The 12,809-nt window shown below is 42.1% G+C and overlaps 2 protein-coding genes across 11 annotated transcripts; both read left to right on the top strand.

Moving 5' to 3' along the window:
* Window positions 1-31: 31 nt before the first annotated feature.
* sart1 (spliceosome associated factor 1, recruiter of U4/U6.U5 tri-snRNP) lies at window positions 32-2,871 on the top strand. The gene is made up of 2 exons (XM_084561541.1): window positions 32-180; window positions 365-2,871. The coding sequence occupies exon 2, from the start codon at window positions 373-375 to the stop codon at window positions 2,704-2,706; it is 2,334 nt and encodes a 777-aa protein (XP_084417667.1). The 5' UTR covers window positions 32-180; window positions 365-372; the 3' UTR covers window positions 2,707-2,871.
* A 566-nt stretch (window positions 2,872-3,437) lies between these two features.
* On the top strand, window positions 3,438-12,803 carry LOC311502122 (oxysterol-binding protein 1-like). Of its 10 annotated transcripts, none has more exons than XR_014699539.1 (17): window positions 3,438-3,659; window positions 4,492-4,656; window positions 4,906-5,108; window positions 5,287-5,449; window positions 5,575-5,686; window positions 5,781-5,979; window positions 6,096-6,210; window positions 6,324-6,387; window positions 6,479-6,646; window positions 6,736-6,981; window positions 7,086-7,206; window positions 7,335-7,438; window positions 7,597-7,692; window positions 7,838-8,022; window positions 8,151-8,380; window positions 8,530-10,014; window positions 10,558-10,697. XR_014699539.1 is itself a non-coding variant. In XM_084564256.1 (17 exons), exons 2-17 carry the CDS (start codon window positions 4,523-4,525, stop codon window positions 8,816-8,818), a joined length of 2,250 nt encoding a protein of 749 aa, XP_084420382.1. In that variant the 5' UTR covers window positions 3,438-3,659; window positions 4,492-4,522; the 3' UTR covers window positions 8,819-10,609. The 10 variants fall into 10 exon arrangements, 9 of the variants coding, with proteins under 9 accessions (XP_084420382.1, XP_084420374.1, XP_084420380.1 ...); XM_084564256.1 differs by having other exon boundaries at window positions 8,530-8,568; window positions 8,748-10,609; XM_084564248.1 differs by lacking the exon at window positions 8,530-10,014 and having other exon boundaries at window positions 10,558-12,803.
* The last annotated feature ends 6 nt before the right edge of the window (window positions 12,804-12,809 follow it).

The following is a 12,809-nucleotide window of genomic DNA, read 5'->3' on the forward strand; positions in this document are numbered from 1 at the left end:
CTTCGACCACCGGAAGTGTGCTTTCGGGAAATAGAAACGCAGTCGTCCAATGTTCGTTTGTTGAAGGATCAATCTCAGAAGAACGTGGACTATGAGAGGTTAAGCTGGTTCGGAGAAAGCAAACAACCAAGCAATCATCCGACGACCACACTTGTCCTCAAATAATATCCGGGTTTGAAAGTAAGATTTTATATTCGCTTCCATACTGGCTGCGTCGCTTTAGCCGTCAAAGCTAATCTGAGCTAGTTAGCAAAGACAAGCTAACCAAAGAAAGCTAACTGTATTTTTCCGGTCAAAGAAATTGTACTTTAATGCAACTGTTGTTTTGTCGTCGTTTTTGACCTTCTACCCTTTAAATCGGCAGAGAAAAGAATGGGGTCGTCCAAGAAACACAAGGAAAAGAGCCGCGACAAGGACGCGGAGGAGCGCCGTCGTGAGCATAAGAAACATCGCCACAAGGAGCGAGAAAGAGACGGTTCAGATCGGGATGGCACTCGGGATAAAGATAAAGATAAACGGAAACGCTCCCGGTCCAAGGAAAGGGGCAAAAGAGAGAGCCGCGGCAAAGGTGACAGGGGCAGCGGGGAGCCGCGAGTGAAGAAGGAGAAAATAGATCTTGGATATGAGGAAAGCAACGCAGAAGTGGAACCTCAGTCTGCAAGCGGAGATGCCTCTCTCAGTATTGAGGAAACAAACAAGCTCAGGGCGAAGCTGGGTCTAAAGCCCCTGGAGATGAATGACGACAAGAAGGAGCTTGGGACCAAAGAGCAGCCACTGGTGGCCGAGACCATCAACCCTGTTCTGATCCAGAAGCAGAAAGAGTTGAGAGAGAAACTTGCAGCTGCGAAAGAAAAACGCAAAATGAACCAGAAACTGGGAAAAGTCAAATCCCTAGCTGATGATGACTTGCTGGATGACACTGCGGCTTGGGTAGAGCGAAGCAGAACGTTGGCAAAAGAAAAAGAAATGGCAGAAAAAAGAGCCAAGCTCCTGGAAGAGATGGATGAGGAGTTTGGTGTCAGCAGTCTTGTGGAGGAGGAATTTGCACAAAGCAAAAGGGAGTCGTACACATCTCGAGATCTGAAGGGTCTCAAAGTGCAGCACAAGGTGGAGTCTTTCAATGAGGGCCAGACTGTCATCCTGACCCTGGAGGATAAGGGTGTTCTTGAAGAGAAGGAAGATGTGCTTGTAAATGTGGGACTGGTGGACAAGGAAAAAGCAGAAAAGAATGTGGAGTTAAAAAAGAAAAAGCCCGATTACAAGCCATATGATGAAGAGGAGAGTGTGGATGATATGGTTTCCTTAAAGTCCCACTCTGTACTGTCAAAGTACGATGAAGAAATTGAGGGCGAAAAGAAAAAGAGTTTCCGGTTGAGTACTGGAGGCTACGCCGATGGCGCACGAGAGCGGGAACTCCAGGCCATGAGAGACATGCTCAGAGGTCAGGCACAGTCTCTGGAAATGCCATCTCTTTCTATTGCTTCAGAGTATTACACACCTCAGGAAATGGTGGGCTTCAAAAAGACAAAGCGCCGCGTGAAAAAGATTAGGAAGAGGGAGAAACAGACCATTGCAGATGATCTTCACCTCGATGACACACGCAGCACTGATTTTGGCTCCAGGATTCGCGGCCGAGGCCTCAGACAGAATGAAGATGAGGGTAACCGTGACGAAGTAAAGGAAGAGGAGACCAGATTGCCCCATGATATTCCCCGCATGTCTGATGACATCAGGATGGCAGAAATGGACATAAGTGATGATGAAGACTTTACACCTCCCGAACTTGCTGTAATCGAGGAGGATGAGGCAGAGCAGGAGCTGCAGAAACAACTGGAGAAGCAGAGGAAGCTAAAGCAAAAACAGCTTCTCAAAGACTCTGGGGAGAAGGTGGCAGAGCGGATTAGAGGGCTTGGTGAAGTTGACGATGACAATGATCCTGATAAGAAGAATAACATTGTTTTCAATGCCACCTCAGAGTTTTGCAGAACTCTGGGTGATATACCAACATACGGACTGTCAGGCAACAGAGAGGACCAAGAAGACATTATGGACTTTGAACAGGAGGACGAAAAAGATGATGCTGGTGGTTCGGATTCTGAAATGGATGAGAATGTTGGATGGAGCACAGTCAACCTGGATGAAGAGCAAAAACAACCTGATTTCTCCACAGCCTCTGCCACCATTTTGGACGAAGAGCCCATTGTCAACTCTGGCCTTGCTGCTGCCTTGCTGTTGTGCAAAAACAAAGGGCTGCTAGACACTCAAATGCAGAAAGTTGCTCGTGTCAAAGCAACAAAGGGGGCCCTGCCTAATGACAACTACTGCATTGAGGACAAGATGGGCTTTGATGACAAGTACAGTCGCAGAGAAGAATACAGAGGCTTCACGCAAGATTTCAAGGAGAAGGAAAGCTACAGGCCTGATGTCAAGATTGAGTATGTAGATGAGTCAGGGCGGAAACTCACTCCAAAAGAAGCTTTCAGACAGCTTTCACATCGATTCCACGGGAAGGGGTCTGGAAAGATGAAAACAGAGAGGAGGATGAAAAAGCTGGAAGAAGAGGCGCTGCTGAAGAAGATGAGCAGCAGCGATACTCCTCTGGGGACTGTGGCTTTGCTTCAAGAGAAGCAGAAATCACAGAAAACCCCATACCTTGTGCTTAGTGGGAGTGGGAAAAGTATGAACGCAAACACCATCACAAAATAAGTACTGGGGAAAAATGTTTTGTGTTTAGAAACATGTACATGCATAGATATTCTCATACGTACGCATCTTTTAATGACGATGATTTCTTCAGTTTCATGCCCTAATTCATAAAAGCTTTGTTGTTATATTATAGACTTGTTCAATAAAATGAACGCAAGTAGGAAACTTGTGTTTTGTGTTTTTTTTCTCTTTTTATTTAATACGTGTTCATGATGGAAACAAATAGTGAAGCTATATAAACTTTGCAAAAGCATGATGGAATTGCACATTGTGTAGTTATTTTTTGAAGAACCCAACCATACAAATTTCCCCTGGGTTGTATATAAACTTTTATTTATTTATACACAATAAAGTTTATTTCTCAATTAATTTTGGACAAAAATGTCAGATTTTATTAGTTACATTTAACAGCATAAATTTGACCATTGAATGTGAACATGAGTAAGAAAATAAATATTCATACTGCAAATGTCTGCATTAAACATTGTTCTGCAAAGCCCTGGAATTACTTTATCCACCAGGTAGCAGTCATGATACAGTCTCGGTAAGTTATCACTGTATTGTGTATTAATAATACAACCTATAAATAAATAAGCGCATCATATCCAATTATTAAATAAACATTATTACTCAATACACACAGTCAAATTATTATTATTATTATTATTATTATTTTTAAAGCGTGTTTTCTGTAGGTGCATTTTCGGAACTAAAGCGGAACTATAGTTTACGGCTAAGGGGCTGGTCGAACACTGTTTTGTTGCACAACCTGTAGCAAAGCTATCATTAGCGGGCTAACATCGCTTCGTCCATTACGACATGCACACCGATAGGTAAGTGTTGCTCGGTATAGCGGTGCAGTTAACAAGTCTAAATGTCAACACACTTATTGGAAAAATAAAGAGTGGGATGTGCGCAGACTGGGAAACGATCGTCAACGTCGCCTAAGACGTGTCAGTTGTTTTTTTTTAACAGCTTCCTGTTATTTAGCTAGCAACAAGCTTAGCGGCGGACAGAGTTTTAAGTAGCTTTGGACGTGTGGAAAAGGCATCTTGTTTCTCGGTGTAACTTACCTCACAGTTATCCAGGCGGTGTTTACTTTAACATTGTATGTCTGCTTGCAAATAACTGATGGGTCAAGCTGTCTCCTCAGTGTGTTGACAGCTGTAAAATGTTATAAACGACAGTTAGCTTGAAAACAGCGAGTCTTGTTGAAGTTGACACGTTTAACTCGGATTCAAACTCAAAACACGAGACCGAAAATAAAGCTGGTGCTATTGCTAATACACAATCATAGCCTGTTTTGAGGTATTTAATGGCTGTACTTCACTGTCATAGTACACAGTCATTGACAACATGTCAAGTGTGGCAGTTCCAGCCATAATTTATGCAGGAGTGACACATAAATCAGCTGGTATTTCTGTGTTCATTTAATGTTTTCATCTTAAATCAGATATTCACTGAACCCAAGCAACAGACTGGCTTTTATTTAACAGTTTAGCATAGATGAATATTCCTTGATCTGAACAGCTTTGCTCAACTAAGACATTGAATTGCACGAAGTGTATTTTATAGCTAGTGATTGATAATCTATGTGATATAGGGTGACATTATAAACATTTGAATGTGCGTATTAAGTGCAAACAAACAGATTTGTTATGATTTGTCATTAGTAAATTAAAGCCCTGCTTGTGCAAGCTTGTCATGTGTTGAGTTGTTCAGCATGATGAGTTGCTCAGCATGATGATAATGTGTCACTGTCTTATGATCTTTTATTCCTCGTAGACTCTAACCAGTGAAACATAGGCTGTTTGTGATGTCGGAGCCCAAACCCCCTACTCCAACCCCTGGAGACACATACAAGGGTTGGCTCTTCAAATGGACTAACTACATAAAAGGTTACCAGAGGCGTTGGTTTGTTCTCAGCAATGGATTGCTGTCTTATTATAGGTGAGTTGGATACAGAAATTGATGTGTAACAAATTTACATGGTTATCCTAGGCCTGAACAGATGAGGCATTAGGTGCTCAAGTTGGATAGTTGCTTTATTCTGCATCAACAACAGCAACATATAGATCCCATAGTGTCTTATCAGCTTTATTTGTAGTTCACACACGTTGTTGTTTTGGCCAGAATTAAATTACTTAACCATGTTTTGGAAACTTGGCTTTTCCCTGTTTTTGTTCTTCCTGTCTGCAGGTCCCAGGCGGAGATGGGTCACACATGCCGAGGCACCATTAACTTGGCCACAGCTAACATTGCTGTGGAGGACTCGTGCAATTTCGTCATTTCCAACGGAGGTGCACAGACCTATCATCTGAAAGCCAACTCAGAAGTAGAGCGCCAGCGGTGGATCACTGCTCTGGAACTTGCCAAGGCTGTCCACATGCAGGCAGACTCTGGTGAGTCTGGTGAGTTCTCCCACACAAAGTTGTGGGAGAACGTACTCATGAAATCCACAGATAAGCTTGAACAACGTATAAAGCGGCCAGGAACAATTGTTTGTATTTCTCCGTGTTTAACGTTTCCTTATAATACAAGTTACTGGATATTTACTATCCTAAATGTGCCCCCCCTTAGATGACTCAGGGGATGATTGTCCTGCAGTCCCCCCCACATCAGGACAGGGCGGAGGCGGTCGTAACTCAGAAATCCAATCCACACTCCGTACACTCAGTAGCAAGGTGGAGGACCTTAACACCTGCAATGATCTCATTGTCAAGCACGGGTCTGCCCTCCAAAGGTGTTGGTCACACACACACACACACACACACGTATATATATATACAATGTTGTTTAAATGAAAGAATGATTGCAATCTATTGCGTTGATTATTTGTTCATTCATTACTTTTTTCCAAAAACTCAGGTCTTTGTCAGAATTGGAGGGGATTCGTGTTGGAGGGGACATGGGGGACAAGATCAGACAAGTCACAGAGAGAGCCACGCTGTTCCGAATCACCTCTAATGCCATGATCAACGTAAGCCATCCAATTGTTAATCGACGAGGAGCGCACAACACTGTGGCTGAGTTTGTTGTTGATAGTTTGGTCTTGTGTTTGCGTGATTCCCAAGGCATGCAGAGACTTCCTCTCTCTGGCCCAGAGCAACAGTAAGCGATGGCAAAAGGCCTTACAGACTGAAAGAGACCAGAGGATACGTCTGGAGGAGACTCTGGAGCAGCTAGCCAAACAGCACAACCATTTGGAAAGGGCTTTCAGAGGAGCTACAGTTCTTCCTCCTTCATTCAGCAATCCCAACCTAGGTAACAAAGGTAGGGTTCTTAATTACAGCCACACATCTGTCTCTTTCTCACATGCTTCCCCAAATCAAGTCACACTGGTTAAGTCTTTTAGTCATTTAGCCATCAAGTGTTTTGCCTCATTTTAGGTAGTGTTTCAGAAAAAGGTGACGCCAGCGACGAGGATGATGACAATGAGTTCTTTGACGCTATGGAAGACCCAGCAGAGTTCATCACTGTCCCTGCTGACCCCAAATATCACAGGTTATTAACTGTCTTTCTTTTTCAAATGTCTTTTTATTTCTAATGTCAGTCTTTTTTTTGTTGCTTTCTTCTCTTGTCTAATGTTTTGTATTTGATGGCTTCTTTTTCCTCAGGAGGTCCGGCAGCAACGTCAGTGGTATCAGCAGTGAGACCGGAATAGACGATCAGTCAGTAAATGTGTGTTCAAGTTTGTTTGTGCAAGCTCAGTCCTGGTTTGTACTGACAACACCACCTGACTCTTAAGGATGTTTTCCTTTTCTTTCATCAGTTTGATGAACTGTCTTTGGCATCCAATCCGGAGTCTCCACAGCCTCTTGAGCTCGAGCCAGTTAGACAAAGAAGAACCCGTATTCCTGACAAACCAAACTATTACCTCAATCTGTGGAGCATCATGAAGAACTGCATTGGAAAGGAGCTCTCAAAGATACCGATGCCTGTAAGAAACCTGCACAGTCCCTGGCATTTTAAGTGGCTTGTGAAAAAAATCTGAAATAATTTAAATCTTTCTGACTTTGTAACTTCTAGGTAAATTTCAATGAGCCCTTGTCAATGCTGCAACGTCTGTCTGAAGACCTGGAGTACTACGAGCTCCTGGATAAGGCCTCAAAGTGTCAGAACTCCCTGGAGCAGATGTGTTATGTGGCAGCTTTCACAGTCTCTTCCTACTCCACCACTGTCCACCGCACAGGAAAGCCCTTCAATCCTCTGCTGGGAGAAACGTTTGAGCTTGATCGGCTCAGAGAGTGCGGCTACCGTTCTCTTTGTGAACAGGTTTGTAGAAAAAAAAACATCAAAAGAGTCTCTGTTGCGTATTTCACATATAACTTCACATAATTACAGATTATTTAATATTTAAAATGTTCTCCTTTCCCCAGGTGAGTCACCACCCACCTGCTGCAGCTCACAATGCCATCTCTGAAAAGGGCTGGACCCTCAGACAGGAGATTGCACTGGCCAGCAAATTTAGAGGAAAATATCTTTCTATCATGCCCTTGGGTGAGTGAGTGTGTGTAACTGCAGACTGAAAAATTGAAATAATAATTATTAAGTTCATTACCTCTAGTTTTATTTGAGCACAAAAACAAATCTGTTTGATGTAACGCTTCTTTCCTCTCTGCCACCAGGTTCTATTGAGTGTATATTTGATAAAAGCAACAATCACTATTCTTGGAAAAAAGTGACCACAACAGTACACAACATTATTGTTGGAAAATTATGGATCGATCAGGTAACCTGAAAGCTCACATATTAGTCTTAGCACATTACACGGAAGTCTTCATAGATTGTTTTGGTGTCGTATTTGCTGTCGTGATGGTATCAACGTGATATAAATAAAAAGATGGAGTTTTATTAAACATTTTCTCTCTTTACATTGTCCCATAACAGTCAGGGGAGATAGATGTGATAAATCACAAGACAGGAGACCGCTGCCACCTCAAGTTTGCTCCCTACAGCTACTTCTCCAGAGATGTACCAAGAAAGGTGAGCTCTCCTTTCCTTCCTGTTTGTTTCAATAAAATAATATGGGCTTTGCTTCGGCATTAAGCTTCCTCCATCCAGAATGACTTAAACCCCTCTACTACTTTCATCACTATGCTGACGGAGAGCTGTTTTTTTTTCCTCTTAGGTAACAGGAGTAGTCACAGATAAGGATGGAAAGGCCCATTACGTGCTCTCAGGAACATGGGATGAAAAGATGGAGTTCTCCAGGATAATGCAGAGCAGTAAAGGCGAAAATGGCGCTGAAGGCAAACAGAGGACTGTCTACCAGACCCTCAAAGCCAAAGAAATCTGGAGGAAGAACCCTTTACCGTTAGTGCTTGTTTAACAGATGTCTGGTGATGTTAAGATGTTTGCCTTAAAGCAAACAGAGCTGTGGCCCTGCATTTTAAAATGCTGTAGTTCTGTGCCCTTATTGTTTTATTGTGATGACTTTACAGGGAGGGAGCAGAGACCATGTACTTCTTCTCCACGCTGGCCTTGACACTTAATGAACCCGAAGAGGGTGTGGCGCCAACAGACAGTCGGCGGCGCCCTGACCAGCGGTTAATGGAGGACGGCCGCTGGGATGAGGCTAACGCTGAGAAGCAGAGGCTGGAAGAAAAGCAACGCACCGCCCGACGAGAAAGGGAGAGGGAAGCTGTTAAAACAGCCAGCTCACCCGAGGAAGGTAGGAAAAAGACGGAGAGGAGCTTTGTTAAGAAGTTTATCTATTCGTCTTGTGTTTCCGTCCAGTTTTTTCTCAGTTAATTCATCTTTTGTCCACTCTGTCTGTCTCGGTCTTCCTTGTCTGCCTTTCCCCCCCTTCTCAACCCTAAGCTATCATTGAGGATTCAGTCAATGACTCACCTTTGAAAAGCAAGTACTCTCTTCGTCTCGTTCTCATTCTTTCTCTTTCTGTTCACTCCAGAATCAAAAGCACACACACAGCGTGTTTGCGTATGTGATGTCACGATGCTAAATGTCTCCTGCATCGCCTCGATAACCGCTCATTCACATTTTTTTAACATCCCTTCATCCATTTCTGTTCCATTTAGCTGAGGCACAAGAGACTGGCACTGAAGCAAGTGAGGTTTCTGATGAAAGCAAGTATCAGTTCACAGTTTAACATAAAATGTGCTTTTAAAGGTGCTTTGTGTCGCATTTTACAGAGGAGTAAGAAAACACCCAGATGCTGTAAATCCAAGGGTTTATGCGCCACCACTCAATATTTCCTCCCCGGTCATTTTCAACAGTTAGTCAAGATGGACATAACTACATTTTAATCTATTATACACATAATTGTCTTAAACAATCTGGACTGGAACTGAGATGAATTGCAGCTTGTACCATCCTCTACACTACCACTATTACATTGTATGTAACTCACTTCTTTTTTAATAGTCTATGAAGTAATCTTAAGTTTATTGCCGACAGGACGAGAAAGAAAAAACGCTTTTATTTCACGGTTTCATCAAAATTTTGACAGGAGTATATTGTCTAAGGGGGCTTACACAGCTACAGCATTAATCCATTTGAATTAAACCATACTATGTTTGACTCTGTGGGTCATTGAGCAGGTGTGAACGCAATGAATAGGTGGTCTCTGTTTAGTCTCAAGTGTTTTGAATAGATGGTTTCTAGTGGGAACATGATCAGACCTGATATATTCTGATTTTTTTACTCAGTCATCAATTCATCGTTCAAGTTTTTTTTTGTCAGGGTGCGTTCAGCCTGGTATAAAATCATAGTCGTACTCTACAGTTACGAGCAAATTCCAACTCTGCCTTTGCCTCATAACAAATTCCACAATGATGTTTTCCACGACTGCACTAATCCAGAAACAGGATCTTCTTCCTGTGTTTACTTTTTTTTTTGCTCCCTCCCTGACACATCCGACCAACCAGCGGAGTAAATTTTCCAGAGTGGATGGATGCTTTTTATAGTTTCCTTGGAAGTCAAAGGTTTTACAAAATCCTCAAGTGATTCGAACCGGAGCAGACGAACTACAAATGTGAAAACTCCCTAAAATGCGCCACATGGCACTCTTTTAAAATGTACATAAAGACATTTGTGTGGATTTTGGATAGTGTCTGAGTTGTGGATTTACATTTATTTAATTTATTTTGTTTGTGCTGGGTTTTGCTCAGCTGACACAGAGGACTCTCCCCCTCATACGCCTGTTGCATGCAAGTAGCCCCTTACATTTTCACTCTTTACTCTTTGTATCATTTTCATAACATTCGTTTGTGTCTTAACTCCCGAATCATCCTCCACTTTTTTTTCCACCAGCCCCCTATGGAGCATCTCTTTCCCCTTATCCAAGCAAGTATTCTGATCATAATATAACACAGTGATTTTCTAGTAATTTAGTAGAATAGAGATGAAAAACTTCTATTCACCTTCCATCATTTTCCTCTTTACATTCTTTACGACTCATTGTTTCTTAGTGGAAGGCAAGGAAGGTCCTTATGGATGTCCTTTTCAAAGCAAGTAACATCAGCCCTGCTCTCTGTTGTCTTAGTTATTCTAGACTAGCTGTAGATGTCTGTAAAGTTAGAACAACGAACCTAAACTTAGTGACATTTTGTCTGTCATTGATCACCATGCTTTGGTGCTGGGCATTTAGTCTATTAGTATGACCCTGGTTTTTGAGTGCTAGTCAGTAATCTGCCTCCTGCATTAAGGTGCATCCGAAGACCAAGGAATCAACATTTAACGTGTTTATCTCTTGGTCGAATGTCTGAGAGCATATCGGCTTAACTTGAGCATGATGTGTCGTCGTGGCTCGGTGGCTTTTCAACCCCTCGCTCCAGGCCCCTCTAAAGCTTCTTCTTGGTAAAAAGCTGTTCTTTCATTTTTCTCCAGGCGCCCATCCAGACAACTACCAAGCACTGTGGTTCGAGAAGATCGACGATCCCGTGTCCGGACAGTCGCTGCATGTCTACAAGGGTGGTTACTGGGAAGCCAAGGAGCAAGGCAGCTGGGACATGTGCCCTGATATTTTCTGATCGCAGGTGAATCAGATTCCCACAGCAGCGTACAAATGAGAGGGATCCTTCCTTGTATGAGATGAAGTGGGGATTCAAGCCTGACATCAACCTTGCCTCACTGTCCGATGTTTATCTAATCACACACCTGGTTCTCAAATTTCTGCAAGACTTTGCCCTTCAAAGTTGACACAGTGCTCGTGTTGTAGCTGGTTAGTCTCCAGAACTCCTTCTCAAACAGTGGTGTTTACCTTGGGTTTGTTCCCAGTCCGGGGACGTTGTGAGTTGATTGTGTTGATGTTATTATGCATTTGTCTCGGACGCACCACTGTTGGAGGCATAATTCTTCCAGATAACATCTTACAAGGTTTGCTGTGATGCAGTGAGCTCCTATGTAGTAGATTTTGGTCATGCATTCTTCATTCAGATTATTCTGTAATAAATGTATTGCAGCCTCCCTGGCACAGTGACACTGTCAGTCTGGGATTCCACTGGGGGCGGCTGTGACACTTTTTTGTTTTGTTTGTTTTTGTGTCCTTCCCATCTAGTTTCCTCCTTACTCAATCTTCTCTGCGCAGCTTGATGGTCAGTCAGTCAAAAATATATTAAGCGCACAGCAGAAGAAGGATTTCCCCTTCCGGGACACTACTGAAATGCCCCGCGGCGCTTGTGGTTGAATCGCAAAACACTCCGGTAGAACGCATCACAGCTGCCCCCATGTGGAATTGATTCAGAAAAAAAAAAGAAAGTATTTTTCTTTCCTTAAGGAAGCAATCAATGGTATATTTCAAGAATAATTTTAGACTGTCACAGACAGAATCACACGATACAGAGTTTGCCTTTTGATTTCTATTAATTTTGGTGCTTCTTTATTCGATGTGGGGAAAAGAAAAATACGTCTCTGGATGTATACTATTTCCGATTATCATTTTTTTTATGTTAAACATGTATGAATCTCTTTCAAATCCCACCAATACTCCCTGTAAAATAGCTGGTAGTGGGAAGAGATGTAGGAGTAGTTTATTACGATTATTATAATTGTGTTGCCCTCGTATCGGCCTGATAAGCTCTGGTTTGGTCATCTTGAGAATCCCTAAACATCTATCTTAAATGGATGTGCTGTAAACTTCATTCCCTGTGTAAGTTGTATTTTTTTATACACTTGGAAGGATGATATTTCCTTTTTCTATTCTTTTTTTTCCTAAACTATTGAAGATTTACATTTGTGCGTAAAGTACATTAGTGTTAATACATTATTTCCTATGGTAAGATATTAAATACCATATATGTTCCAAACTAATTTCTATTGGTACCAATTAAAATAACAGTAGCACTGCTGCCAGTGGGCAGTAAAACATTAATTTAGTAAAAAGTTTACTACTTTGTTTTGTTTTTTGACCTGGTGAGATGAAACCAGTTGAACTGTACTACATAAAATCTAATCTAATCCAGATCTAATGTGTCCGGAAGGCCCCCCTGAATTCTGATCTATGTAAGTCACATCAACATTTTCAGTTCTGCTTTCAATGTCGAGGCAAATCATGTAAACGGCCGTCGCTCGAGCTGTTTACTGATTGTACGGGCTTGACGATTTGTGAAGTGAAGGGTGAAGATTAGGTTTTGCTTCACACTTAATTACTGATCATAGCTTTAATCTTGATTGAGTGTGCTTAAGTCTTTTGTGTGGATTTTTAACAGATAGCAATAAGAGTGCCTCGGCTCATGCACTGTGGCACAAAGTGAAATGTGAGGGCAGTGTGAAGCGAGAACGCTGCAAATGACTGAATCCCGTCTGTGTGTTCGTCTCTCGTTGTTGTTGTTTGTCGCGAGTGAAGAAAAGACTGGGTGGTTGATGAAAATATGGATACCGTTTTATATTCAAGTGTACTTAAAGTGGGAACACTAAGATTTAAGAGGACAAAACACAATGTTCCAAATATTTCCCTGTAAATATATAAAACTGAAAAGTAAATGTGGTAATAACTGGTGTCATTGATAGAGAATATGAAGGCGATGATGCACTTTTGTTTTATTCTTCTGTTAATGTGGTCTACTTAGATCTGGATGCAGTTTATTGTCTGAAGTGAGTGTACGTGTTCCACTGAGTCATCCTTTCTCTCTACTTTAATC

Source organism: Chelon labrosus, assembly GCF_963514085.1.
Source record: "Chelon labrosus genome assembly, chromosome: 2".
Taxonomy (NCBI): Eukaryota; Metazoa; Chordata; class Actinopteri; order Mugiliformes; family Mugilidae; genus Chelon; species Chelon labrosus.